General features: G+C 50.3%; 6 protein-coding genes across 6 annotated transcripts; 1 reads left to right on the top strand and 5 right to left on the bottom strand.

Annotated features, from left to right (window-relative positions):
• Nucleotides 1-754: 754 nt before the first annotated feature.
• LTR84_009308 (uncharacterized protein) lies at nt 755-2,614 on the top strand (the record flags this gene model as incomplete). Its single annotated transcript, XM_064852848.1, has 3 exons — nt 755-1,261; nt 1,353-2,240; nt 2,390-2,614. The coding sequence occupies 3 exons, from the start codon at nt 755-757 to the stop codon at nt 2,612-2,614; spliced, it is 1,620 nt and encodes a 539-aa protein (XP_064701073.1).
• Nucleotides 2,615-2,980: 366 nt separating this feature from the next.
• Nucleotides 2,981-5,585, bottom strand: LTR84_009309 (uncharacterized protein; the record flags this gene model as incomplete). Its single annotated transcript, XM_064852849.1, has 6 exons — nt 2,981-3,412; nt 3,497-3,863; nt 3,915-4,092; nt 4,154-4,803; nt 5,145-5,465; nt 5,533-5,585. The coding sequence occupies 6 exons, from the start codon at nt 5,583-5,585 to the stop codon at nt 2,981-2,983; spliced, it is 2,001 nt and encodes a 666-aa protein (XP_064701074.1).
• Nucleotides 5,586-10,127: 4,542 nt separating this feature from the next.
• LTR84_009310 (uncharacterized protein) lies at nt 10,128-10,961 on the bottom strand (the record flags this gene model as incomplete). Its single annotated transcript, XM_064852850.1, has 1 exon — nt 10,128-10,961. The coding sequence occupies one exon, from the start codon at nt 10,959-10,961 to the stop codon at nt 10,128-10,130; it is 834 nt and encodes a 277-aa protein (XP_064701075.1).
• Nucleotides 10,962-16,960: 5,999 nt separating this feature from the next.
• LTR84_009311 (uncharacterized protein) lies at nt 16,961-20,466 on the bottom strand (the record flags this gene model as incomplete). The annotated part of the gene is made up of 2 exons (XM_064852851.1): nt 16,961-20,270; nt 20,327-20,466. 2 exons carry the CDS (start codon nt 20,464-20,466, stop codon nt 16,961-16,963), a joined length of 3,450 nt encoding a protein of 1,149 aa, XP_064701076.1.
• A 725-nt stretch (nt 20,467-21,191) lies between these two features.
• Nucleotides 21,192-23,606, bottom strand: LTR84_009312 (uncharacterized protein; the record flags this gene model as incomplete). The annotated part of the gene is made up of 2 exons (XM_064852852.1): nt 21,192-21,815; nt 21,873-23,606. The coding sequence occupies 2 exons, from the start codon at nt 23,604-23,606 to the stop codon at nt 21,192-21,194; spliced, it is 2,358 nt and encodes a 785-aa protein (XP_064701077.1).
• A 1,137-nt stretch (nt 23,607-24,743) lies between these two features.
• LTR84_009313 (uncharacterized protein) lies at nt 24,744-26,771 on the bottom strand (the record flags this gene model as incomplete). The annotated part of the gene is made up of 1 exon (XM_064852853.1): nt 24,744-26,771. The coding sequence occupies one exon, from the start codon at nt 26,769-26,771 to the stop codon at nt 24,744-24,746; it is 2,028 nt and encodes a 675-aa protein (XP_064701078.1).
• Between the last annotated feature and the right edge of the window lie 1,090 nt (nt 26,772-27,861).

The following is a 27,861-nucleotide window of genomic DNA, read 5'->3' on the forward strand; positions in this document are numbered from 1 at the left end:
AGCCACAGACCATATGATAAAGGAAATCACAACTAGGCAGTCAGCTAGCTACTTAAGTATCTATCTCCTAGCATACCTGTTCTTTCATAGACTTCGACACAAATTATCTCCTCTAACAATCACTCCAAAAGCCCCTCTATCTTCAAAAGTGTGACGAAACAAAATTGTACTTCCAAAGATCACAAACCAACTAGCGCACTTCCCAAGGGTAGAATCCGGAGTGAACCACAGATCCGAGGCTTGCTTATCGAACCAATTAATAACTCGGAGGCCTTGGTATTTTTAAGATGCCGGGCACGGGGATCTCTTCACTTGCAAGTTCCCTCCCACACCAGACTTCCTTCAGATGTCCCTTCCTTCTCAAATGACTCGGGTACGCTCAGGATGCACGACGTGCCGGAAAAGGCATCTCAAATGTGACGGTCCGTCTCCTATTATTCTCACGACAACGAGCTCTACCCCCTAACGAGATGTTGTGTGTGTATCAGAATCGCGTCCACGGTGCCGTCGTTGCACCCAATCCTCGTTGCTATGCGACTACAATGTGACTCTAGTCTGGGTAGAACCAGCTCTTTCTCTTGGGAGACGTCCCGGCTGGTCGGGGGCTTGTTTCAAATCAAAGTCCTCCAGACCCATGACCACCGGATCCAGGCTCAAGGACGGAAACTCCCCAGCTTCCAGTATTGCTATCGAATCCAGGCGTCCAGCCTCTCAACAGGTATGTCGAGGCTTTCTCCATTTCACCACTAAGACCATGGACTTGTATTATCGCCACTTGTTCCCCGCAGCTAGCAGGGCAGACACCGCAGAGGACGAAGCATCCGAGATGACCAGCACCCAATCCCCTCGGAGCGAAGACCCAAGCGTCCACCAAATGGATGGATCTCAAATTTCGAGCGACAAGCCAATCCTTTCCAAGTTGGGCACTATGTTTTTCTACCCTAGCACCAGACCTGAGATTGAGGGTCTCCTGATCGACTTCTACGTCAACACCATTCAGCAGGACAAGGTGTATTTCCTGCTGAATCAGGGGCAGAACCCGACCACCTTCATGTTGATGGCAGCATGCACTTCTCCTACCATCTATACTAGCATCTTGATGTTCACTGCAGACCGACTGGCACAAGTAGACTCGAAATTCTCACATGTGGTCATGCGCTATCGCCAGCGTACTCTCAAGGCGTTGAGGGATCTACTGATCCAGTGGGACGGGAGCATGCGAGATATTCTCCTCGTCTCCATGATGCTGTGCACAGTGGAGGTTAGCCATGCCGCAATCGTCCAGTTCTGCTCTTTCTCTCCTCGTCACTGTTGGTGCCTTAACCTTGAGCTAATCGATGAAAATGAATCAGATCAACGATCCACACCCATCGACTTGGGTCGTCCATTTTTCCGCCTATCGCCATGCAATCCAGCAGCGCATGGCTCGAACCACGAGACATCGAGATGAAGATTATGGCTATAATCTGGCTTACCGGTTTTTCACGCATCATCTCATCATGGCAAAGACCATGTTCAATGTCGAGGAGGCCAATGGGACCTTCGTTGCTGGCTCCAATGATGGTAGCTCTGTCGAAGGTCTTCCGTCCCGATGGACGTCGACGGAAAATCTGGCTCTCGAGATGGACAGTGACTCGCTAGATATCATCGATCCGTATTCCAATTTCAGCAACGGACTACTCCTCTTGGTCAGCGAAGTTGCGGATCTGAAACGCCTGCAGTCGTTGACCCACAGACTCAAACATCTGAGAGACAGACGGAAAAGAGAGTCGCATCTTCAGACCAAGATGCAACAGCTCAAAGCAAGTCTCGCCAATCTAACGCAAGTCGCCCCAGAGTGGATGAAGGAGAGTGAACCTGAATCGATGGTGGCTTTGATCGAGCAAGTGGCCGAGGCCAACCGTCTTGCAGCCTTGATTCTTCTCCTCCATGAACCCTACTTGCCACCAACTCAGCACCATACCGCCGCCACCAAGGGCGGAGGTGGTTCCCCTAAGTATGATATCCCAGCCTCGCCGTCCGACGATGCGATTTCAGCTGCGTGTCAGCGAGAGGAAAAGGAGAAACACTTGAAACGCCTTCTCCAGCTTATTGAGGGCTTTATCGCCTCCGCGTCCCTGCTAGCTCCTAGCTGGGGGCTCTGGTCGACTTTCATCGCCGGATGCTGCACGGAAAAGGAGGAAAACAGGGTTGTGGTCATGGGAATTTTCAACACTGCCATTAGAATGACACAGAGGTCGGTAAGTCTTCCTGGTCTTGTTGATGTGTTGTTGTTTGAAGCAAGTGAGCCATTGGGCCATGTTGATCAAAGGGCAGAACCAGCCAGTCGATGATGAACGGCCTACGGATCTATTTTAGTAGAGTGGCTGACCCGCTAATTTTATCCCAGAACATCATATCCGCATTCCGCGTCCTCCAGGCAGTGTGGCGCCAGCGCGACCTGCAGGCCGACGTGACCGATGTCTGCGTCCGCACTATTTCACGGCGACGGAGGCGCGAGAAGCAAGCTCGTAGCGGCCAAACCGCGCCCTCGGGGTCCGATGCACCGCCAGAATACATCTATGAATGGCAGAGCGTCATGGACATGATCGGACAACGAATCAGCCCATTCTGAGCAGTCCGGACTGGAGTAGACTGCTGGATCGAGGCGACGCTTGACCCTATGAGGCGTGGATTAATCCCCAAATTCCCAGTATCCGGACGCTCATGTTTTTACATAATGTACAGATCCATGGATGCAGTAGATATCACAAAACCCGGTTGAATGATGATCCCTGGCATTAAGATGCCTCAACAGCTTGCCAACTGAGGTACGTATCTCTGCAGGCCGTTTTTAATCGCTCGGATATTCAAGGATAAACTCCCTTCAGATTTTCACCGTGAATCGATCTCGGGTCGAAACTTGAAGTCCTTCCACTGGCTCGATCTTCCCCAGAAATTTATACCGTAAGCGAGTCAATGGCCCCTTCCCAGCATATTACTATCCGTCAATAGGTTCATCAACTTCCTGACTGGTGAGACAGCAGTGCCAGGGACCCGCGTCGCCTTTGTGCCTCACAACACCCCACTTGATTGGCAGAGTCGCAGCATTAGTGTCATCTTCAGGTCGGTGGCAAGCTGCGCTGATCACTGCTGAACAGGCGGCAGCCGGCGGAATGCCAGATTCTAGTCTTCGATATCCATTGATATTGAGGACCACCACAGCGATAGATCCAACAGATATGGAAAAGAGAATTGCAATGGCTGAATACCCACAGGTGGTGATGCGGGTCTCGAAAGCCAAATCTTGTGGCGTGAACCCGCTCGACACATTTCCTTTGCCATCATAGACCGTCACATAAACCAGAAAAATTGACTGTGAGACCATCCAGTGCAGCAGTCCGGAGAAAAGCATAAGTGGCACAGCATAGGACTAGAATATCGGAGTCACCACTTGGTCATTTGGCGACGGTAGGTATGCTCAAACTAGCTAGGGGGTCTTAGATTTCTGACGTACCTTGGGCAAAGACAGAAAATGTGTCGATCTTTGGTCGCCACTCTGCACACTGACTCGAAGCCCTTTCCGCTTGATGCCCATGTTGTTCCATTCTTGCGCGGAGAGCATACACGTGAAGAGCCCATTGTATGTGAGGTACACGAACGAAAGAAGTAATTGAGGTAAATTGGCAACCAGGGCCATGGTAAGTATTCTGTGGTCGCTGAAATTGCCTCTGCTGTCGAAGGCAATCAGCGACTTTACGTTCGCCGTACCAAATCCAATATCCCACAGAGTCCTCAGTGAAGTCGACGTAGCATTCTGGTCTTTGAGATTTCGCAACCCCACGATGAGGAGGTACAAAGCGATCGCTATTGTGGCCAAATATCTAGAAAGCGTTCGATTAGAGTCGCGCTACAACGGGAGGCAGATCACTTACAGTATGTTGCATAGCATCCAGCGTTTCTTGCTTGCGGAGTTGAACCACCTTCGTCGGGTGGCCTTCCAAGCTCGAGCTCGAGGGTACCAGCCTTCGCTTGTTCCCAATTCTTCCTTGGACAACAGGCAATTACCTGAGGTGACTGGATCAGGCTCCGCCAAAAAACTCGCAATTGCGTCTAAAGAAAGCTGTTAGCACACCTTGGAATGACCGGTAGTCGTGCTAGAGATTAAACAGACCTCCCAACGTGACCAGGGGCATCTCATCGCAGCTATACAATGTGATAATCATGGCCGTCGCTTTGATGAAATTACACACAATAACGGCTGCCATAAAATAAAGGCTAAATTCTAGTTTGCAGAGTTCCGGTGACGGACGACTGAGACAGTGAGTCACGGTCGCATCAACTCTTGACGCCCCATCCACGGTAGTCCAATTCGCAAGGTATCGAATAGGCGGAGTGAGGATGATCTGCCAGTGTTCAGCTGAAGGTAGGTTCGGGCACGCACGAGCGTTAGATCCGGGATCCAGCACTGGCATGCACATCCAGGACCAAGTAGCTTCTCTCCTAAATATGGTTGGAATACCCCTTCCAACAACTGCCATGTCTAACCCGGCCTGAGCGGTATCAGTTGACAAGATTGGGATGACATCGCCTCTTTTCGAGATGAATTGGCTTCCATATGCCTTGATGCACTCGGCAATTTCCAAGCGTTCGAACAAAGGGAGTGCATCTCGTATTTGCAAGTACTCCTCATTGTTGAGATTTGGGATCATCTCCGTTTCAGTGTCATAAGTGCTAAACAATGGGCCGTTTAAGTAATCCAGGGTTGTTGGATAAACAGAATAAGCGTTGGCTCCTTTATTGATGAAGATCGTCGAGTTATACCTGTGCAAATCTAAGAGTCAGAGGTCATCTCCCCGGTTCAACGTAACATCAATATTACATCAGGTGTAGAGGTATTGAGCTTAATCCAAGACAAACCCAGAGAACGACTCGTCTGGGTGCAATCCACCGGAGATTACGAATGCTGGGTATGCCAATATCAAGCCATATCCGCGTCCTGTGAGCGGCATCTATTTCAGATCTCGTGGGTGCGACCAGGCACTGCTGGGTGTAGTTACTGGCAGCAAGCAATACCGTACCTATTGCGTTTGCGTGGTATGAGCATATTGCTTGCATAGAAACGACAACTCGTACTGAACGATCGAAAACCACTGCGAACTTACTTACCGAGCGCATTGATCAATAAGTGCAGCCAGAAATTTAAATCTTTGACTCTGGCACAACTTCCTGAGTAGATGGGCGCAATACCGTCTCGTAACTTAGGGCCGCTCCAGGAGACCCACAAAATTAGAATGATATTGGTTAGCAGCACCAAAATGGCACAGGAGGCGGAAGCGATGACGCCAAATCGCCATCCAGACGCATGAGTTCGTTTCCAATTGCTGATTCGGTTGCGGTGAGACGGCGGAGGTCGAGGGTTGTCATCAACATGTTCAATCGCCTGTTGTTTAAATACCAACTCTTCTTTGTGCTCGTTTTGTGCGCTTCGAAAGCCGTAAGCATTATATCGCAGAGAGCGCAAGAATGGTATTGTTAGGGAGAAATGCTCACGACTGTGGGTCTTTATTTTGTTGAGAAAGAGCGATTTGGTGTTCGTATTGCATAGTTGTGATTGTTAGGAAAAGTAATAATGACAGGCATTACCCATTTGCATGTAGGTAGAATTCGCTTTCGGCTTTCTGTGAACCTACATATGGTCTCAAGGTGGAACCCCAATTTGAGACACCCAAAGGCAGAAAGAATGATCGAGAAGAACCCCTTTCAAAGAGTAGCTCAGCTCGCTGGATGTGGTGTTCAACTCCTTGAGCAGCCAGCCTGACCGGAGCCCGACTTTGAAACAATAAAGGCTCCTTTGAAGGGGGCTGCGTTCAAACTAAACCAATACGCACTATCCCCAGCCTGAAGTCGCCATTCTGAGAGTTTGATTGGGCACTAGAACGGCCTACAAAAGTTGATTGAATGCCCAATCAAAGCACACAGTAACCTTCTTCAGATATCGGTGAACGTCACGTGCCGTGTAGTTCTGTGCACAGCCGAGCCAAATGCCACGGTATGGGAAACTGCGAGCAGACTTCTTCGCGTTGGCACACTCACCTTGACCGTGTCGGAGGGTGAGTGGCTGTCGCCCAGGCTCACCCTCTCGGGGTTCAGCTGCGGTGCATTTCTGGTGAATAGGAGTGATGCCAAGGTAACGGCCAGGTAAGATTATTGTAGATGGGCCTTTGGTTTCCATCGGCTAACTTTCTTTAACTAAACGAGTGCCTTGACTCTTAGCGACTCACTGAGCGACCTAGCTCATAATGTAGATTAGACCTAATCGAGTTCTCGTAGTATAGTTTTCGAGTAGATAAATATCCATAATTTCACTAATATCTAGCGAATTCTTCACTAGTAAATAGCGATATTAATACTAATAGTAGTAACCCAATATCATTAAACTTGAAAAGAATTAAAAGATATGCTATGAATAGTAAATTAGCCTACAGAGCCCAGGGCTTTACTAAGAGAGCTGGTAGGGAGCGCATAGCGCTGTACTAAGGAGCCCAAGGAAGCCCAGGGCCTGGTAACACAGGTACCTATGTATTCAATAATAAGCCTCGGCTAGGTCTGAGCCTACATGGCCCTAGACAAGGCTGGCGGTGCACGTGTTCGAAGTATCTTGCGCACAAGCCTTTACTGCAAGCTACATGTTCTCATCACGTACCATGACCAGTTTGACGTCTTTCATCACACATGCACACCCTCGTCTCGACTTTCTCGAGCATGAGAACCACCATCTGAATCCGAGCTTCTTGACCGTGCATTTTCCGGATCAAGCATGGGTTCTCGGCTTGAGAGTCAGGATCCGATGGCAGACCTCCCGGCTCCCGACTCATGCAGTATCGTTCTTGCCAATTAGGCTGTAAAGTAGCCAGGTTGTGAGGACATGCATCAAAGACGGTACGCAAGTTCTCGCATTGGAAAATAAAGGGACGGCACCAATTAAGGACTTGTTTCCCCGAAGCTCGTCCTCAGCCAATGTGATCCCGTCAGCTCCAAGTTATGCCTCACAAGTGGTCTACTACTGCGTGCACGATGACTCGATACGTGCAGTGCAGAGCGATCGACGTGGCCATTGCTCGATTAGATCAGGGTGCTAGTGACGAAGAATACCTAGAGACTCCCTGTTGCCCTTACTAATAGGATTTGACCACATTTGTGGACTACGATAGCCCTCACTGTCGCTAAGAGGAACTTTCAACAGTCCACAGCACCGAGGATCCACCCCAGAGACGACCAGGCACATCACAAAGGACATTCTCTCGTGCTCCTCACCAGCGAGTTCATCGAGTCACATGCCAGATGGATGACCGAGTGCTTAACTTGGATCCTCACCTCGGTGATCTTGCAGGCACGATTAATGGATCGTTGGTCTTTCGGGCTTGTTACATGGCGAGGTTGGATGCTCGACAGCTGAGAGGAGGGGCAGGTTTCAACGATGCTCTGCACGCGTCGTCAACTACTAGTACATAGTACATCGCTGCTAGACTAGTTAGTCCTCTCCAACCCACTTCTGTGCAGCTGGCATCACACTGCTGATGTCTCGCCACGGAGTCCAGTGCTACTTTCTAGTGACATGTTCGTAGCTACTTACGAAACTCTCAAAATCAGGGCGTGCATAGCCAGCAGTAGCAGAGCAAGCAAGATGGACTCCAAAAGACTGCAAGATCATATCGGGAATGTGCTCCGAGTGCTGTTCCCAGGCTGGAACGAGGACCAAAGGGTTTCAGATTGATAGCCCAGCAATAACCCTGTCGAAGCAAGACTTTGGCTACGGATAGAAACAACAGCTTCCCTTCAAGATCCGAGGATGATACGAGATGAGGAAGGAGCTTCTAGCCAAGTTTGGGCATGGTGGAGAAAGATCTCCGCAAGAGGGAGAGAGAGACGATGTGTCATCCGTATTAGCAACCGACAGCTCGATTCGATTTCGTTATGATGATGGGACAAGATACTGGAAACGAAGGGTGAGGTTCAGATGATACGAGACAGAGGTGTCGAGGGAAAATAAGCGCCGGCCCCCTCCTTTTTCAGATTGATTATTGGGCTACATATCCGTTCTCCCTCCTTCCAGCAGAGCAGAGCCCCCCCACCCAAAATAAGTCCTACGCACACTTGAAAGATAGACACCCCAGGTATCTTTGCTCGGGGCTGTTCGCCACCCGTACTCGTAAGGGGGAAAGCAGCACCTTGTACGAGCGAGGTACGCAGAAAAAAAGATATCCGACAGATGCGAACAGCAGAGCCCGTCCGAACCTCGATTGAATCTCCCAATCACCAGGGGTGCAGTGGCAGAAGATGTCTCTCTGACCGGTCTCAAACGACCCAAGTAGGTAGTTAGTCGTGAGTCGTCTGTTTGGGTTGTCCCGCTGTCATCTCGGAACGACTGGCTGCGCGTGTTCGAGGAAGCGCCCGGTCCCACACGCCCAGGCCATCCCGGTGCATGTCAGGCTCCTCGGTGGGTAGCCCGCTGTCAGCGACACACCGCTTTGGACCCAATCATCAATTCTCCTGCTTTTGCGACCTCCGGTTGCTTTTAGTGTGGTTCCAGCGATGCGGTACAGTGGATAGTGGATACTGGCAACCCTGGGGCTTTCATGCCCTAGGGACACTCTCCCCCAATGGCTCGACACTTCAGGTGCTTGCTGGAGAAAACCCGATATTCCCGGTGCCAATGGACCGTGGTCGTTGGACAGCTGATGCGCTGGCAAGTTCCAACTCTGATTCATTAGCTCCCTGGGACCACGAGGTCTTCCTGCTGCCGCACTAGAGGCCCTGCTAGACTGTCAGTAGCTTGCAGGGTGATTTCAGATTTGGGGATCAAAGCTTCAGGGGGGTGCATGATGTCAGTTCACAGGCCAAGGAATTAAGCAGAGAGTTGCTGCTTTTACGATACGAGGTAACTTGGGGGAGAAAACCAGGTTTTGGCCCCGTGGACTTGAAGTGGTTAACTGAGGTAGGTACATACCTAGGCACCTAGCAAGCAGTGCTGATCACACCGAGAGCAAATTCAGGAGCTCATACTCGGTACTACTGCGTGATCTCAGGCCGGTGTTGCCAGAGGAGGAAAGGCTGGCTGCGTCTACCACCTAGGCATGCCTGGTTAGTGAGTTTGGTCTGCGAACTACAGTACTGCCTTACGTCCCCCTTTTCTTTCTCCCACTCCCTGGCCTTGGGATAGATTCATGATGGCAGACTTGGGAAGCTCTTCAATTCTGGTCAGGATTTTCACATCCAACAGTCTTCTTCCACCTTTGAAGAGAGTCCACTCAAAAGGACCATTATTGGCAATATTCATCATATAGTATTCCAAGCTTGCCACTGGTCAGCTCGATCCATTGCTTGCGCGGTTACCGAGCCAATAGAACTTTCAATACACTCATTCTCCATCAATAATGGATACTTCGGTAGCTACGAAGTAGGTATACATAGAAATAAGCTGTGCCGTACGTAATTTGCCCCGCCTTGGACACATCATTCCAATTCTCTCAAGCCAACGCCTACGAGTACTCAACCTCGCCCATTAAGTCATGTTCACCCGAGACTTGGGCGTCCACTCATGGTCACTGGAGGAAGCGTCCGTAGACTTGATCTCTGGCGCCATAGCTTTCTCCGGCATGAAATAATCATCAAGAATCACGGACAAGGAGGCTTTTAGTCCTCAGCGTTAGAAAATGAGCTTCATTGCTCTTTCTTGTTCTTTGGGCAGAGTAAGCCTAAAATGTCTCCTCCTGCTCTCTCCTCATGCTTGGAATCCGGCTGCGGAATCCCAGGTCAAGGAAACACCAAAGTACTTTTCACACATTCCACCCATCCATGTAGTCAGCACCAGAATTGAAAGGTATCAATCATGTAGTTAAAATGACATTCCCAGAAAAACTACCATGCCGTGTTCACATCCAATTCATGCGACGCCTCAGGTGCATCTCAGGACTTTCCTTTCCCTCGCATTCGTATCTTGTTGGTCGTACCAGTACGCCAAGCGCCGCGCCAATGATCATTGTCATGTGGTATCATGTACAAAAGAGATAACAAAAAAATCAGGTCGTCAAAGAACAGGATATGCCGGCCCATTGTGGTTGTCACTGTCATGGTCTCCAGTCCAACTATGCAACCACGGTAGAAGGAGTCGATACAGCCCGTGGCAGAGGGCTGATCGGAGGTGAGTTTGTTGGTGTAGAGGTGGCCGTAGAGTCGACCAGGGTAGAAGGGAAGTTGGTGACTGAAATAGCATTGCTCTCTTTGTCCTTTCCCATGGCTGGAGGTGGCATCTCGGTGGCTGAGATCTTTCGCTTTTTGCCCTTTGGAGCAGGCTCGAGTGGTGGAGATCGCTTGTATGTCACGGTTCTCGTGACCACTGAACGCACGCTCACTGGTTTGACACAAGCACTTTTGGGTGCGTCAAAGTAGCGCCGAGTTGCACTGTCAGCACTCCAATCTGCCGGTGAGAAAGGAGAGTACAATAGACTTCCAGTACTCATCCCACTCATCGCGCTGACCGCAGTGCGGGGTGAAGGTCCACAGGTTGATGGTGAGAAAGCAGGTGAATGTGGTATCCTCAACCTTCGCAACCCGGTTGGTGTTCTGCGACTGTACGGAGTTGGTGGTATTGAACTTGTGGGAGATTTGTGACTCTCGCTGCGGCTGGAAGACATGCTAGAAGTCGTCGAGGTATTGGAGATGATGGAATGCCGAGTACTTGTGGATTCATCGGACATGGACCGTGAGAGCGCACCTGTCACTGGAGGACTTGCCAGGACTGGAGTCAAAGCCTTGAGAAAGTCGGTATAGGCCACAGGAGGCGTGATGGGCGTGCCTATGTTCTCCTGCTTGATGAAAGCCGAGACGCAGGAGTTGGGGGTGTCGACAATCTCGGAGGGAAACGAGGCAGTCTTGGGCGTCTGGAGAGGCGGGAGAACGGGTCTGGCGATGGCAGGCATATTGACGTCGACAACGAGAGAGTCGGTGCTCAAAGACCTGGCAGTCGAATGCGGTGGATGATGCTGGATGAGAAGCCAAGGAGCCTGACGGACACCAGCAAAGGGAGAAAGAGACTGTGCCGTAAAGAGAAGAGAAAAGAGATCTGAGCAGGTGGAAATGGTGAGCAAGATCTATTTCTGGGAAGGCGACAACTGAGATGACAGGCGTGGTGGAAGCTCTGGATGTGGTGGTGGTAGAAGTGGCACAAGCACAAGAATCTTGACCGGAATGAGACCAGCTCAGTCACCAGCGTAAGAGGTAGTGCGAAGTGCAATGGAAAGAATTAACTGGAGGCTCGTGGCGCGTAGTAAAAAAAGAAAGAGGATGAGGCAAGCGGGCAAGTGGGCAGCGGGCAATGGACAAATAGTGGGAAATGGTAATCAGCCCAACCAGTGGATCAGAGCGGACGATTGATGTCGAGTGGACAACTGAGGCGCCCGAGTTCAAAGGGCGAAATAGCCAGAGCAGTAACAACCAGGGTGTGTGGTTGGAAGAAAGGGAAGGAGTCGATAGACGCAGAAAAAGAAGTCAAGTTGATGGCAGTGGCAGTCGCACTGGTGGTGGTGGAGAGGGAAGGAGGGATGGTGTTCAAGTTGAGTTGCTCTGAATGGTTGGCGTTAAAACAGCGGCACCGGATCAAGGAAGGAACAGGGATCGTTTGTCGACTTGATCGTGCCTTCCCTTTCTCAGACCAGTGAATCGTGCCTTCCCTTTCTCAGACGTGTTTCTTTTTCTGGGTCGTTCTTGCCGCCCGCGGCAAATTCAATCTTGGCCCTGTCAGGCCGATGATTGGCTGCGACTCGTCCACACCCAACTTGGCCTGCTGTCCAGCTCCTTCAGCTTCTGTATCCTGATTCGATCAACCACCCTGGGATTGTGACTTACAACAAGATACCTGCAGGCCACAGGCTGAATTGCTGTCAAACCTGGTCTTGCCGCGTCCCTCGTGTGCTTTCTGCTCACTGCTCACTGCTGCAAGCTGGAACCGCAGTGTTTTTGTTTGTCAACCTGGGTCGCTAGTGCGGCCAGCCCCCAGTGATAGGCGACTCGAGAGCTATTTCGAGCTGGAAATCGAGTAGCAAGGATCGAGCTCGACGGTACGACTGCTGTCTCTGGTGGTACCGGCTATGGTGATTGTAACTCGACTCGATTGTACGGCACTGTGCCTCGCTTGCTAAGTGAAGTTGTGCTTCTTTTGGTTACTCGTCTCCGCAAATATACCGATAGGAATATACTGGAGCGCTGCAGGCGGTGCTGTGGGTGGGAAGTTGCTTCTAGCCACCAGCTCCCCAATTGTGGTACTTGATCATTTTATCTACTTCTTCGGCAAACCGCTGGCCACATGGCCATCTCGACTTTCTCGGTGATGTTAGCCCTGATGACACAACCTGGAGCGCTTTCACCACCCAACCTTTATGATTCGTCGCATCCTCCAGCTGAAGAATCTGGCTGACTGGCTGGCCCCGCCGGCTTGTTATTACAGCCTTGAGCGCGCGGCAGCCCAATGTACGAGTTCTGCAGTTCTGCTGATGGTCAGTGTCGGCGCTATCCTCTGTCTGTGAGTTGACTGGATAAGCAATCCCTTCACCCTTCCTCCTCCATCTCCCAACTGAACGTCCATTTTACAACGAGCGCGCGCCATATGACCTGATGCCAATGGCTTGACTCTATCCATTTCTTTGTGAATCGTTGGTAATTTGGCCGACCAAATCATAGCACTTGGCCCAATCATTGTTGTTTTCCATAGCAATAACCTGCAGGTCTCGTGAACGAACCCCTTCGGGTATTGATCAATTCCAAGACCTTTAGGGCTTCACATCATGTCCTTGTATGTCATCTCCCGAAGAATGCAGTTCCACTTCCAAAGTGACGGGCTGCAGGTTCTCGCTACCAAAGACAATACCTTGAACACCACCAATGCGACCTTCGATACACGAGGATGTGTCAATCTAGCTCCGGCAGATCAGCGCCACTTTTCAGCCAATCGCCATCATTCCCTGGGGTTGGAATGAAGAACATTCGCATAAGCCGAAGCGCTCGTGTCTGAGAGTGTGGAGGGCACCATGACGTGCAGATTGGAACGAACAGGTGGGTACCAGGAACATATCACAGCCATCCCGACTCTTCCTGTTGGTTCTTCACCTTAAACTTTCCTGACAATAGGCATTCTATGACTACAACCCCAAGGCTGCCTTGCGTGCACGACGCAAACCTTTCAACGTTCATACTGGCCAGAGGCTTTGGTCCATGGCGTCGCGTGACGTTGACCGGGCTTGATCTCAGATAAGATTGGCTTACACCTAGGTCAAGATTCCGGCGATGGAATAGTTCTAGAGCACCTGTGGACTATCGGGCTTCATCCATCAACTCCACTAGGCTTGCCAGGACGGAGTCTACGTAAGCCACCTAGCTTTCTTCGCGGGAATTTCATGCTGAGCCAACGTCCGGATGACGGCTCTCGTCCCCCGTTCGGAAATGCTATTACTATCACATTCTTTCCACTCGACTTCAACACGACCATGGGAGTAGAAGCAGATCATGCGCTCATTTTAGTTCCAAACTCAATTCAATGCCATCATCCTTGAATACTCGGTTATCTACTTACCAGTCTAAGGCTCCATCTCGCAGGCCCAGTCAACCACAGGATTATTCTTGGTCCAGCTTTCCGGATTTTGGGTGTTCAGAGGCCATTTACCAGCAGCCAGCTTGTGGACCTACCCATCTGGATACTTGCAAGCTACCCTATCATGCACAATGTGACGACGAAGGTTTCCTGTCAACAAAGTTCGTTCTTTCAAGTCTTCCGAATTATGAATGTGACGAGATCTTCAACCAACCAGTCGCCTCCATGCTCATTGTCTTTCTTGGCGGCAATTGTAAATTATCGGAATCCAGGTGGGTGCCAGGCTCTACTAACTGCTTACCAGAGAGCGCCAGCCCCCAGTTCTGTGACGAGAAGCCGACCAACAATGTCGGTCTCATCTCTCTGCCCAGTCCCAAACATCTTTGCCCCACGAATGATGCAAGTTACCTCCAGGATAGGCGCCAATATTGTACCGGTCTATGATCTTTTCCTCCACATGGTCGTCCTCCGAGTTCTGCAGCTACGTTGCACTGAAGGATATTACCAGCAGGCTGCAGCCAATTGCTTGACACTATTCATAGTCAACGGTATTACATGCGGAGTACGTATCCGCTTGTACATCGACCCGAATGACCGCAGAGGAAAAGATTGAATCACTGTAACTCTAGTTCTTACCATTTTTCCAAAAGTCACCACCTTAGTACTGCTGACTGTAGAAAACAACTGAGCGTCCTCGAACTTACGATTGCAGGCCAGCGAGAGTTTGGACAGGACCGTGAGCACGACAGTAAAGGACTACTCACATTTGACGGCACTGATCGAAGCCCACGGTGGGAACGATACGCCTCCCTAGTGCAAAGATAATCAGCTTGACAAGATGCCTCGTGACATCCAAGCCCCTATTCGATTTTGGTACTGCCTGAAGCCTTAGTAGTAGCACCACTAGTCATCACGCTAGTGGCACTTTAGTGAACACTAATTATTGGCATTGGTAAGTCGATCAATTCTGTCGAACTGCGTTCATCTGGGAAACTATCTACACCACCAACAACGAGTACAGATGCGCATTAATTGACAGCAGAACATAAACCTGGTCTGCTTTCATAGCCAGTTTGACTTAGCAGACCTCCTCTTCAGTAAAGTCACTGTTGGCTCCCGGCACAAAATTTTACCCGCCCCGAAGTCCCAACTTTCGGTCGAAATCATCTTCTAGCTTGCATCGCAGCCTTTGAGGATCGTTCCTCTTGATCGAAGACTCCCCTGGATTAGCAACCGTCACTATCGCCTTTGAATCTCCCATCCGCCAGCCTCAAACCCATCCACAATGTCGCTAGTGCACCTAGCCAACGCGTGCTCGCACCTCCAGAACGCCAGCAAAGCTCGCCTGGGCTTAACGTCGGTCCCGGACACCAAATTTCATCTGAAGCTGATGTTGGCACTGCAAAGCTCCGGGTTCATCTCGACGGTCGTGCGCGGCGGACCAACACCACCACCAGCCCACCAACTCCTCTCACATCCATCGTCGACCGATCCGAGCGCACCAATTGAACCAGTAACGCGGCATAACATTGCATCCCGCCGATTATGGGTCGGTCTGAAATACTGGAATTCAACCCGTGTACTGGAGGAGATGCACCTGATCTCAAAGCCTACGCGTCGGATCTGGATGGATGTTGAGGGGATTAAAGACTTGGTGCTGGGAAGAAGACATGGCTACGTGAAAGGCCTGACGAGACCAGGCGAGTGCCTGTATGTGAGTACGGACCGGGGAATAATGGAAAGCAGAGAGTGTGTGGAGAAAAAAGCAGGTGGCATGTTGATATGTCGGGTCAACTGATTCCTCGTTCTCCCATGATGGGATGACAGGGAAGGGAGCTGACACTGTGTGCGCTGGGCTCATCGGAAGGCCTGTTCCAGTTCATCCAGCCTGCCGGGTCTGTGTATCAACAGGCGAAACGATGTCTAGGCCAAATTTGAACCCCGAGATGACAGAACCACGAGGAGATCGGAGAAGAAATAGCCTAATACTGTCACCCTGATGGTGGAGCAGCCTGTCAAGAATGGCATTGGAAACTCAGGTGTGGCTTCATTAGGACCGCATGTACTTTACCATCAACCGGCCAATATATCAACACGTGCAGGTCCACGCGGGGAAAGAATCGGAACTAAAGGGGGAAATGACTGGGGATGAAGACGGCACTGGCTTTGACACAAACATCACGCTTCGCCGTGGGACTTCTGGAGGCAGAGAAACAGAGCGAGAGACCCAGGTCTATGGGAAGTTCTCAAGCAACCCAGGAGATCAGTGTCTGAATCAACGCCTCAAAGCCGTTACAACCAGGAGACACATAAACCAAATACCTACTGGACCATCGAATCCAGCCTTGCGACGCATTGCATTCGGACACGTCTGCTCCAGAAGATATACATTAGTTGGCGCGCGTCCACCGCCTCTCTCTCCTCTTCCATCAACCTCTCGCCCATGTCGTTATACGTCCTATCCGCCGCTCTCCATGTTCAACACCACACCTGCAGCACACCACACCACAACCCGCCGCAGCAGCAGCGGCGCAACTTCCTTCTCTTCCTTCCCATACATCCTGTGTTTTCGTTTTTCAACATCTGTACTACATACATACGGTATGTACATGGGGGAAAAGAAACCTCCACTGTAACTCATGTAACAAAATACCACAAAGAAATAAACAAAATCAACAAAGTGAAAGATCCTCTTCTCCATTCGCAAATTGCTTCCTGTGTAGATGATGTGTGAACTACACCACCAGTCAGACCACAGCTACTGAGTTAGATAGACAGTAAGGCCATGGGGATGTGACTTCCTCCAGTGGGAGTCTGGGGGAGGGATAAGTACATACATATATCATGGGGAACTGGGGTATGAGTACGGGCATGGAAGACACCGGCACTCAGGAAAATAATTGTTTAAATAAGGTAGTACAAGTTTTCAAAACTCACGAGCTGGCCCTGCCCTGCCACTTTGATACTACTGGATAGTCAGGTATTAGGAACATCTTCAACTATCTAGTAGAAGTAGGTAGGTAGGCGCAGTGTGCCCGTGATGTGATACATGGAGGCACACAAGGAACCTCAACCTCACCTATTGCTAACATGTTACAGGCAGGAAACGAGGCTCTGTGAGTCGAGCCGCGGAATCACCGACGATGACAGGCACAATGCGTGCAGGTCCCGTGTGAATTGCCTTTTACCCAGCAACCTCAAATTTCACTGGGTTAATACAAAAATGCAATAGCAATGACACCTTGTCCTGCCGTATCCGCCCGGGTCAAAAATCCCATAACCTTGATTATGCAGTTTCATAGAACGGAAACAGTCGGGACGAGGCTATCGCAAGACCTAATCTTCCTCGGCCTTGTCCTCCTCGACGTCGGTGTCGTATTCAAACTCTCCAGGGAGTGGTGCTTCTTCTGCACCTTCTTCATCTTCGTCGACAGCTGTCAGGACACCTGCTGCAGCTGCTGCACCACCGCCTGTTAAGAGATCAAGACCACTGCCTCGGCCTATAGTCTGACCAGCAGGAGTCTGAGGCTCTCGACTGGTAGTGTTGGCAGTTTGTGCTGGGTCGGGTGCGGCGCGGACAGCCTCAATTTTGCTGACGGTCAAGGGAATAATTTCCCTTTCAGTGTCGGGTTCGGTGTCGTGAACAACAATTATGCCACCTGTGATGGGTCGCTTGACAGGTTGATAGCGTTGATCCGGGAAGGATAGATACTTCAACTGCGCAGGCAACACCCTGGACATATTGTCGATTTCGTAGCCAACCTTCTCCTTCTCAGCTCTCTTCTTGACCTCGGGTCCTTCATTTTCTTTCTTTTCACCTTCCTTGCCTTCATCATCTTTGATGGTTGCATCATCGGTATCCATCTTGTCTCCTTTCTCGATCTTCGGTGTGACTGGAGTGACGGTGTCCACGTCCATGCTATCGCGTCGTTGCTGCTTCTCTTTCCGAGCAGCTCTCCTCTTGGCTTGAGCAGTTGTACTCAGAACAGCTGTCTTGATCTTCTCAGGGGCCTCATCTGCTTTGGAAGTTTGTTCGGGGGGATAATCAAACAAACTTGGACGAGTGTTGCTGTGGAATTTGAATACCGGGGCTTCGAGCTTCTGGTCGACAGCAATAATGGATGTTGGTGCTAGGGACAGCGAGAAGAAATGTGAAAGGGGAAACCAATACCAGTACTGTGTGAAGACTGCAACACCCACAATACCAGGCATGTTCAAGTTGCCAGTTTGCGTCTGTAGACTTATCGTGCAGTTTCGACCACCAGCATCAATGATACCCATTGCAAGCGCGCAACCAAACTTGCACATAGCATCTTCATGTCGGTCAGCAATGATCTTGAGCATCTGTTTGCGAATCGCGACCACTTTAGGGTTCAAAGCCTCGTTCTGTTGTACCAGTACCATGGCAAGAGCGATCAAGGCACCTTGACGAACGAAATCCGTAGGATCCTTGAGCATAGGTTCAAGCAAGTCAATCGCTTCAGCAAGACCTGTGCCAGCACAAGAGATACCTAGAGCCATGGCAGCACCATATCTGACGTGAGGGTTATAAGACTCGGCCAATAGTTCCACCATTCTTGGTACACTGGTGTGCTTCCTGAAAAGAATGAAACCCAGGGACAAGACAGCAATGCGGCGAACATCATCACTGACGTCGCTGACAGCTACATGAAGCAGCTTGCGAACAGCTTTGTTGCTTCCGGTCCCCACATAGGCTAGAGCAATGGTCAAAATGCCACCATATCTCAGGGTGGGATCAGTCTCATTCAACAGACCCTGAATGAGTTCATCGGCACCTTCTTGACGACCATACATGATGAGAGCCATACCGATGGCAAGACCACGAACGATCTTCTCATGCTGAGTATCATGAGCATGTTGAATCATGTCTGACAAAACTTTGGTATTCCCTGAGCCAAGCATGACGAGACCCATGGCCAAGCCAACAGCTTCACCATTGATGGCTGAATCAGCCCACATGACCACTCTAAGCTCTTCAAAAAGACTTTCATCACCAGATGCCATGCCGGCCACACCAAGACCGAGAGCACCACCATGTTGCACAACTTCATCGGTCGATTCTCTGAATTTAGTGCGGAGGAACTCGACAGCCTTGCCCTTGTGATTGGCACAGATCAAACCATAGGCGTATAGCGAGCCGCCTTGGCTGTAGACAGAGCCTGTTGAAGCACCAACGCCTGCAGTAGAGCGAGGTAAATAAGGACTTAGCAATCTCTGAGCTTGATTGATATTGCCCTGATGGATGACTCCAAGAGCGGCCGTAGCAGTGAATTTGGACCAGTTAACAGCTTTACCCAACCACTCCAGATTGTCTCTGAAGAACGAATCGTTTGCGGTTTTGGCATGCATGAAACCTGTTGAAAGACTGACAGCGGTATGATAGATGGAATACCTGGCCTCCAAGCTATCCTTGATCTTGTTCAGAATTGAGAGGTCAACTCGGTTGGACTTATGCAGGAACTCAATATTCAAATGTATGGATTTAAGGCCGTCCAGTATGTCCCTGATCGAGCGTACAGCTTCCTGCTGCTCAGGCTTGTTAAACTTTGGGCGTGAAGGTGCCGGGGCACCGGCCGAATCTTGAAGTTCTTGTTGCAGCTGATCTTCGGCCTTTCCTGCGTTCTCTTCTTCCATGAGATCAGGATCCTGTTGATTTGCGTCCGAGGTAGATTCTGCTTCAACAGGTAGCAGTTCAACCAATTCTTCCCGAACCTTGCGAAGGAACTCTTGGGTACTGTTGTCGTACAGATCGAAAGATATTTGATAGGCCACTGCCAGTGAGCGTGCATCTCCCTTCTCCACAAGTTGGCGCAAGATATTGGAAGCCAGAGAATGCTGATCAAGGTATACCACGCACTTGGCAATCGCAAAGTAGTCGGGCGAAGGGATCTCGTTAAGTAGTTCAAGAATAAGCTTTAGGATTTCGTTCCGTAGAGCACGTTCTTGGACGACGCTCATGCAAATATCCAAGACGTATTCCATCAAATCTTCACCAGCCTTTGTAGCCTCACCATTCTCTTTCCGCTCATCCTCAGCAGCGCGCTTGATGACTCTTCGGAGAATGTCGAGATTACGGGATTCAAGGGCAATGCCGACAACCTGACGATAGCGTTTTTCTTGAAAGCATTTCTCGAAGAGAGTTTCGACAACGCGGTTTAGAGCTTTTTGGAGACCTCGCTGCTGAATGATAATTGATGAATCATCCAAGCCAGCATCGCCACCGGCTTGAGTAGGATCGTAGGTAACGGTATTTTGTCTCGATAGAAGTGACTTGGATGGCAGTACAGATTGCGAGAAAGGAGTGACGGGGGAGGTCAAGCTGGCAGACATGCTTGCAGCACCATCTCCGCCTTGTCCGAAAGCAGTGTCTAATTGAGGCTGATTTGCCGCGGTGGTAGCAGCGAGGGTGACATCACGGCTAGCGGAGAGAGCGATGTAGGTATCTAGACATTTTGAGATGATTGTGTCCTCGAACTCGCCGGCGTTGTCCAACTTGAGATATTTTCCTGCACCCAGAGCAAAAGCCATGCTTTCGTCATATTCTTCGAGATGATAGTACACTTTAGAGGCAAGGATGGCGGCGAGCTCTCGTTCCGGAAAGGTGTCGTCTTCATAGAGGGCTTCTCTGTACAAGTAGAATCAGTACACAGATCAGGCAAAAGGACACAAGTTGATTCGTACATATCACCAATCGAATTCGCAATCTCGGTCCATAACAAATCGACCTGGCTATCAAGCTGCTTGAGTGCGAAACTTCTCAACTCTGGATCCTCCTCGGACAAGAATCCGACTAGACCAGCGGCCGAGACCAAGCCCACCATGGTCACTGATTTGCTATCGAAGATGTTGCGCAGGCGTGCGGGTCGACGGGATTAGAGGTGGAGGATGACAGAATGTTTTGGAACTTTGTTGATTGAAGTTGCCGCGGGAAGGCGCCACAACAAAGAGTTTGATTAGGACCAAGGCAAGGAATGGCCGAGGTGGGGGTTGAAGAAAGTCTAGTGTACAGGAAAAAAGGATGAATGAAGGGAGAGGAAGGGTGGTGATGAAGGATGATGATGAAAGGTGGTAGAAGTGGTGGTGGTAGGGGAAGGAGAAAAGGTCGCGCAGGCTACGGAAAGCACTGCAGCAGTTTGACGTGTCTGATGAGTGAGAGCAACTAGACAAAACGCCGATATCTACGTAACTGCTGTGGCCTGCGCTGCGCCTGCCGTTAGTGATTCACTACTCGTACTAGTAGCGCCTGCCCGAATAATAAGCGACTAGCACTGCACTAAAGAACCTTGTCTTGGCGTTCTGCATCTGCATGAACCCTCAGCCTTACGAACCCTGTTTGTTGGGCCTCTTGTCAGGCTTCTCACAATCAAACACAGACGGTCAACGACACAGTCAAGGTGGGTATAGGCTTAGTTATTATTACACGGGTATCAAAATCAAAGGAAACGTATCTCCAGTCCCACCCATTAATCCAGTCAAGATCCGACTCTGAGTCGAGCACACAAACGTGCAGATCGCAGTAGTGCTAGCCGGTTTTCCATTCATACCTTCATCTTGGTCTGATCATTGTTGCTCTTCGACACAAAATCCTCATGTTGTCGATGAGTCCTCGGATCAGCGGTTCATACCGATTGGGTCGCTGCATTTTCAAGTTGTCCAATTCTCGCCGTACCATCTCTGTGCTGATTTCCACCTCCAACTCGTGTTCCTTCTCTGTGGTGTGTTGATAGCTGACTTGGGTCAAATCAATCTGATATGCCATATGTCGATAGCTCATCCGGTCCTTCTGACGGCCACGGCTCTCTTCAGTCATCTCAGACAGCCAGTTAGGATCTCCCTCCCATGGACTTTCAATGCTGATGGAAATACGGTAATCAAAGTCCGACTGAGGATTGTAGACTTCCAGATCCGCAATTCGTGACTTGATTATTTGTGCCTTGACCTGTCGAGTTTCTTCGTCGATTGTTCTCCGTACCCGAGCTTTGTGTCGAGGGTTCATGTAGTGCACAATCGCTTGCGGTAGATTTCTCTTGCCTTCTTCGTTCAGCTCATAGAACTCATCATACTCATGTGGATGGCTGTATCCTATTACAGCGCGGTCTGAATGTTGAGCTTCTCGCATCGACTCTTGAACAAGTCCATTGAGAAACGCATTGATCTGCTGGTGTTGAGCCTGTTCCAGATGTTAGCGGCCGTTAATACTTCTTGCACCTAGGGAAGTTAAACTCACAATATTCATCGAACTTTTAAAGCTTGTTCTGCCCCGCCATTTGTCGCGAAGAAAAACGGTTTCGGTATCGACTGGCAGCTGAAGTCGTAGTCCTGTTTGTTCGTCGAAGATAGCACCGACCTTGGCCTCGATTTCGAACATTGCCCCATTCGAAGGTGGTGTTGCGTTGAGTAACCAATGTACAATCCAGTCACAGACTTTCTTGGTGAGGTCTTCGTATGGTGTTACCGTGGTGATCGATACTTCCCATCGAGATTCGTCCGGATTGTGAGCTCCCATTCCTTGACCATTCATCACGTGAGGCGTTTGTGTCTCTTGCTTGACAAGCGCTTCGGTTTTCATGTGAGATCCCGGTGGTGGTCCTCCTTGTACTGATGCAGGCGCCATGGATCCTCCCGAGCCCTGGACCGGTTGTGCTGGCGGTCGGGCTCGAATGAATTTTACGGGTCGGTCACGAGCACTCTCTGCCCAAATGGGGAACTCATTCATGTTGGGCCGGGGACGTTTTCTTGGCGGTTGAGGGGTGCTTGGTACGCTGGAGAGATGGCTTGCATTGCGCTTTAGGCTGGTTTGTGTTGCTGCTGGCGAATTCATCTGCTGAGAAAGAGGGGAATGTACCGACAATGGCGTCATGTTGTTTGTTGGACCTGCGCCAGGACTTGGTCGAGCAGGTTGATATGGTGGAGGACCTTTTGGTTCGACCGAAGCTGAAGAAGACTTGGGTGTAGCGTCGTTGTGTAGAACGTCCAGAACTCTATCGGGTGTGCTTTGTGCCGTCGCACTCACGTTCGGAGCAAAGACAGGCTGCGAAGGCGCACCGTGGTAGATGTCGACTGGAACGTCGGAATATCGACCTGTGCTGGTCTGTCTTTGTTTCTTGGGAGGAGCTTTTGGGATTGTCTTTGGACTGACACTCTCAATACTTCTTTCTCTTTCCCGCACGTCCCCGGAAAATGTTCTTTGTATGCTTCCGCTACGAGAATGGGTTGGCTGAGGAGCCACAACACCAGACTGGCTGTATTCCCTGCTGTGGCTTGATCCAACTGATCCGACGGAAAGCCTCCTATAACTCTCCTGTCCTTGTGAAATCGGTCGGTGTGCGTGGGGAGATGGTCGTGGATAAGTCACAGGAGGTCCGAGGGGTGTGGCCGGAGTTGGATGAAACTGAGCGTGAGGTGAGATGTTACGCGAGTTGGAATGCGCGTGGCCATTCGTGACCGTTATTTCCTCTCTGGGAGACTGGAGATTAAAAGCAGAGGGACCACCTGGGTGGTGATATGTAGAGGCCGTAGAGGGTGTTTGCTGGTGGTGGGCGGAGCCTGGTGTGGGAGGATAATGTGCGGAATTGGATGGTGAAGGAACAAAGGCAGGGTGATACTGATGGGGTGGAGGGTTGCTATCTCTAGGGGTGTGAACAGGACCATGGGGCCCTGGGCTTTGCGCAAAGATGGGTTGGTGTGCTATAGTTGGGGTGGACGCCGGCGCAGAGGCGGAGTGTTGTTGATGAGGCGACTGCAGGTTGAAATAGGAGCCGTTCGCGGATTGTCTGTAGTCGGAGGATGGGATAGGTGGAGGGTAAGATGATGGACGATCGGAATGAGGGTCGTTGGGAACGGAGTTTGCGCTTGCGTTTGTGATGGAGACTGCGTGATCATAGGAAGAGTGAGGTGTGTGCAATCGTGGTGGTTGTCGTTGGTTGGAAGAGTCATTGAGCATTGATTTTAGATCCATCATGGTGGTGGCCGCAGTTGGAAGCAGGACAGGAGATGGTGTAACACACTGGCGACTATTCAGGTAGCCAGGGTGTAGTTCTAGTAGAGTTGATCAGAGATGGATGCGCACCAAGAGCCCATGATGGGCTTGATGGAGGAGTGTCGGCTACACTCTCATCGCACAGACGCGGTGGAGATGGTTGGTGGGTAAAAATGGCAGTCAGTGCAGCAATGCTAGATATGGCAGAGTCTGAGACTGAAAATGAGACCGGCAGAGCCTGGCTGCACCAAACAGATGGGGACGAATGTGCAATTGGGACAGTGAGACTGACACAGAACGATAGAGTAGAAACCGAGAATCAAGACCATCAAAATCGTGTTGGCTCAGGCTGCACTGGACTGAGACTCTCTCCTCACAATTCACGACTAACTAGTCCGTACATTCTACGGCGCGTACAACTTGCCCACGGACGCCAGATGGCCTTTCCCTTTTTCTCTTGGAGTTGGAGACACACTCAAGGCTTGGAGCTCACGTCCGTCGTGTTGCGATCACGCTGCTTTAGTAAACATTTTAGTAGTAATTGGATCGTCAACTTACCCTCCGCTCTAATAAATGCTTAGTTGATCTCCCCGAAAGCTCATAAGAAACATTCTGACTACCTAGGTATCTTGTAGGATTATGTCAAATCCTTTTTATTTTAATAGGAAGGCCATCCGCTTTTCTCCAGAGTACCGATAATATATGATATACCAAGACTATAATCCGATCATTATCTCTGTTACCGTGACGCGAGTCACTTGACCGTCCTGTTACTATATTTCTGTTGCGATAGTGAGTCGAGATTCCGATCTGCAGCCTCGTATATCAAGCAATGCGAAGCGCTTTATGCTGGATCAGGCGTTAGTTAGATCAACCTTACGATTTCTAGCGAAACCGGTATAATGCTCTTCTCAAATTGTTATTTTATTTCATTTGACGAATGTAATGGTTCTTGATCTAATGCTATGCAATCCGGTCCAATGCCATAGACTCAATAATGCTACATCAAAAGTTCTGCAAATCAACAAATTGGGTATCAAAGTTTAAACAGTGTCCACTGTGTCACGGCCACTGCAGATATGCCTGGGTTGCTTGCACAGAGACGAGAAATTCCTACGCTTACTCTTCAGGGTTTAAAGACTGCTCGTCGTCTATCATCACTGGGCTTGCGGCTGTTGCTGCACTCACAGGTGTCACCAATGTCATCATCAGGCCCTCGCCGAGACTTTCACTGGTAATTCCTGCCTGAGGCGACAAAAGAGCTCGACTTCGACCGAGTGACGAAGAAGAGGTCATGGGTTTTAGCACGATGCTTCCCAGACTGGCATTCCGCCGAACTCTCAAAGGCCTCACGGACGAAGCCCCGTCATTGTTTTGAGTCGACGACTCTATGCTGAGACTTCTCCGCCTGAGAAAAGAAGGGCGAGCTGATCGAGCACCGCCTGCGCGACCTCTGCTCGTTGAACGCCTGGATTTCACCTCTCGCGCCGCTCTAGCTTCTGGTCCGAAATTGACGTGATCCCGTAGTCGGTGGATTGCCTGTCGTAAAGCCAGCTCAATAGCCACGCAGTTCTTGATCCGGCACATACGAGGCCAGGTAGCGACTTCGCCCGCTCTAGTTGCCTCAATCATGAATTCTGGGGTCGGGTTCATCATCATATGGAAGTACTCGCGAGTTTGGATTTGGGGAAAGATGTTGATGTCGCCCGTGTATTGCTGATTGATCACCGACGCCCAACGGAACGACCTCCGAGCCAAACCAATGTCAGCCATTTGTTCCGACCGGTGAATGATCTCTTCTTTGAGGAAAGCCTTGATCCCTTGGAGCCAATTTCTTGAAGGCGCTGCTGATCGGGGCTGTCTCCCTCGGAACTCTTCTTCTGGTTCCAAGAAGGATCGGACGTGGGGATTGACCTGTGATACAATAAAGAAATTCACGTTGAACAGCTCTTCCAGTTTCCTCATTGGGATGTCATGGTCCAATGAGCCGTCGACAAACATCTGTTGCGCGTTTTGCATCCATAGCTGCTCCTTTTTCGTGATGGGATCCTTTTCGTAGATGTTGACGGGCGCGAAGACGCTCGGGACCGCACAGGAAGCACATACGGCCGACCAGACCAAGACATCGGGAGCTGTGACATAATTCAGCAGTCGAGGTTCGCCACTACCGGCACTCGAGACACAGATGTTAAGTGTCCGACCTGTCTTGTAATGTGCTTCTCGAAATGTGATATCCCCGAGCCATGACTTCATCACTCTTTTGATATTGTCCATCTTAAAGAATGCCCCTGACTGGAGAAAGGTCTGGGCTCGCTGTGAGAGCCATCCCATCGAAGAGGTGCCGGGAGGATCGAAAACAGCCAAGTCGGAATGTGGGAATCGCTCCAGCACTTCATACATGTGTTCGTCGGTGGAAGTCCCCACGATAGCCGCCACGATACTGCCAGCTGATGCTCCGGATATGACATCTGGCAACAACTCTGCTTCCCACAAAGTTTTGACCACGCCAATATGTTTCATGCCTAGGAGTGCTCCACCAGATAAGGTCAAGGCTGATCTCCCGAAGAACTTTAGAGAATCTTCCAGGGATTGCTGGTAGAAGCGGACTTCTGTATTGGGGAGGTTGAATCGGATAGGGAGCTCGGCAAATGCGTCGACGGCCTCGAGGACGGTGTTGATGTAGTCGTCGATGAGAAACTTGGTGCCGAACCAAGAGTGTTTGTAAAGTCGCAAACTGTTCATACAGCCCAAGTCCCGACTCAGACCTGTCCTCAAATGATATTGCAGGGCACTCAGGTCTGATGAAGCAATGGCCTTCTGGAGTAGGTCTGCATTATTCTGGATCAGGTCCGGATCGTACTCTCTTTCTATTGAATATTTCTCCTCCTTCCATGTCTCGTGACTTTGCAGGTGATCCAGAGCCATTGTACATTTTTCGTACTCGGCCAGGGAAGTGGCGTCTTTCATGTCTCGAGTCCATTTTTGCTCGGCGGTCTCAGGTGGTTTCCTGCAGAATCTGGCTATCTCTTCGGCAACATGTTGTAGTCTCTGGCTGGGTGAGCAGACTTTGATGATATCGGCGTAGAGGCCAATGCAGGACCAAAAGATTTTGGAAGACGGGGTTGCGACAGAGAGAATGATGGCCATGTCGAGGGTGCAGAGGTGGCCATCTGACCAGGACGAAGACTACGGGCAGGGAGGGTTCAAAAGGGAGGGTGAGACAGAATTTCCGAAAGAATGTGAGTATCGTCTAAAAGATAAGAATTCAAAGCCGTGTCATCCACATAGAGAGCGAAGTGGTCACACGGACAGATCGGTCATGAAGGCCTTAGTGAGCAAGAAGGAGCGGTAGAGAAGACAGAAACAATAGCCTACTGGGAGACGGTTAATAATTTGAAGGAGCGAATCTCAACCTTTGGCCGACGGCTTATTTGTGGAATTCAGGCACAAAGAAGGACGCCACCAGTGAACAGAAAGAAAGGGTGGAAGTTGGTAGCGAAACCAAGTCAGTGCGTGTTGCCAGTGTGTGAGAGAGCGATGGTGTGGGAGGTGAAGCCCGACGACGGAATTGGAATGAGTGAATGACCTCAAAGTGGTGGGGCGATGACATCGATGGCCAAGTGCAACCCAACTTGCGGACTATCCGTACGAGCCTACAAGGTACCGAGTACCCGTTCCCCAGTTGATTTTATTTCGTGTCGAAAGGATCCAAATGTTTTCCTGGAGAAGCGATGAGTAAACCCCATCAAGGCTGCCTACTATTCGTTAGTACCTGTTCTTTTGAACAGGCGCGTGATATCCCCTGGGGGCCTCGAGGAGCCCAATCAGGCTCCACCACTGCACCCACCGTATATCTTGCATTTGCACCCCTCAGGCCTCCAAAACAAAGCACTCTGCACGATCACATGCAAGTTGAGAGCTTTTGTTCTCCAGTCATAATCCCAGTCTCTCTGTCGCTCTGTCGCTCTGGCACGATCCGAATGCTGTGCAACAAGGGTCAGGGTTCCTTTTTTCCTATGCCCTCTCTCTCTCGAGGCTGTGATGCACATGTCACTGTTTCTCCAACGACACTCTGCCACATGCTAGTACCTTTAATCGACATATTCAATTCATCAGACACACTGGACAGTCACTGAGTGCCTCGATCGATGCCAAATGGCGTATAGTCAAATCGAGTCAGTCCTGCCAGTGTCATCCTCAGACTTCTTCATGAGTCAGAAAGTATATATTAGGTTTT

The sequence above is a fragment of the Exophiala bonariae genome (genome assembly GCF_035927105.1).
Source record: "Exophiala bonariae strain CCFEE 5792 chromosome Unknown scaffold_37, whole genome shotgun sequence".
Taxonomy (NCBI): Eukaryota; Fungi; Ascomycota; class Eurotiomycetes; order Chaetothyriales; family Herpotrichiellaceae; genus Exophiala; species Exophiala bonariae.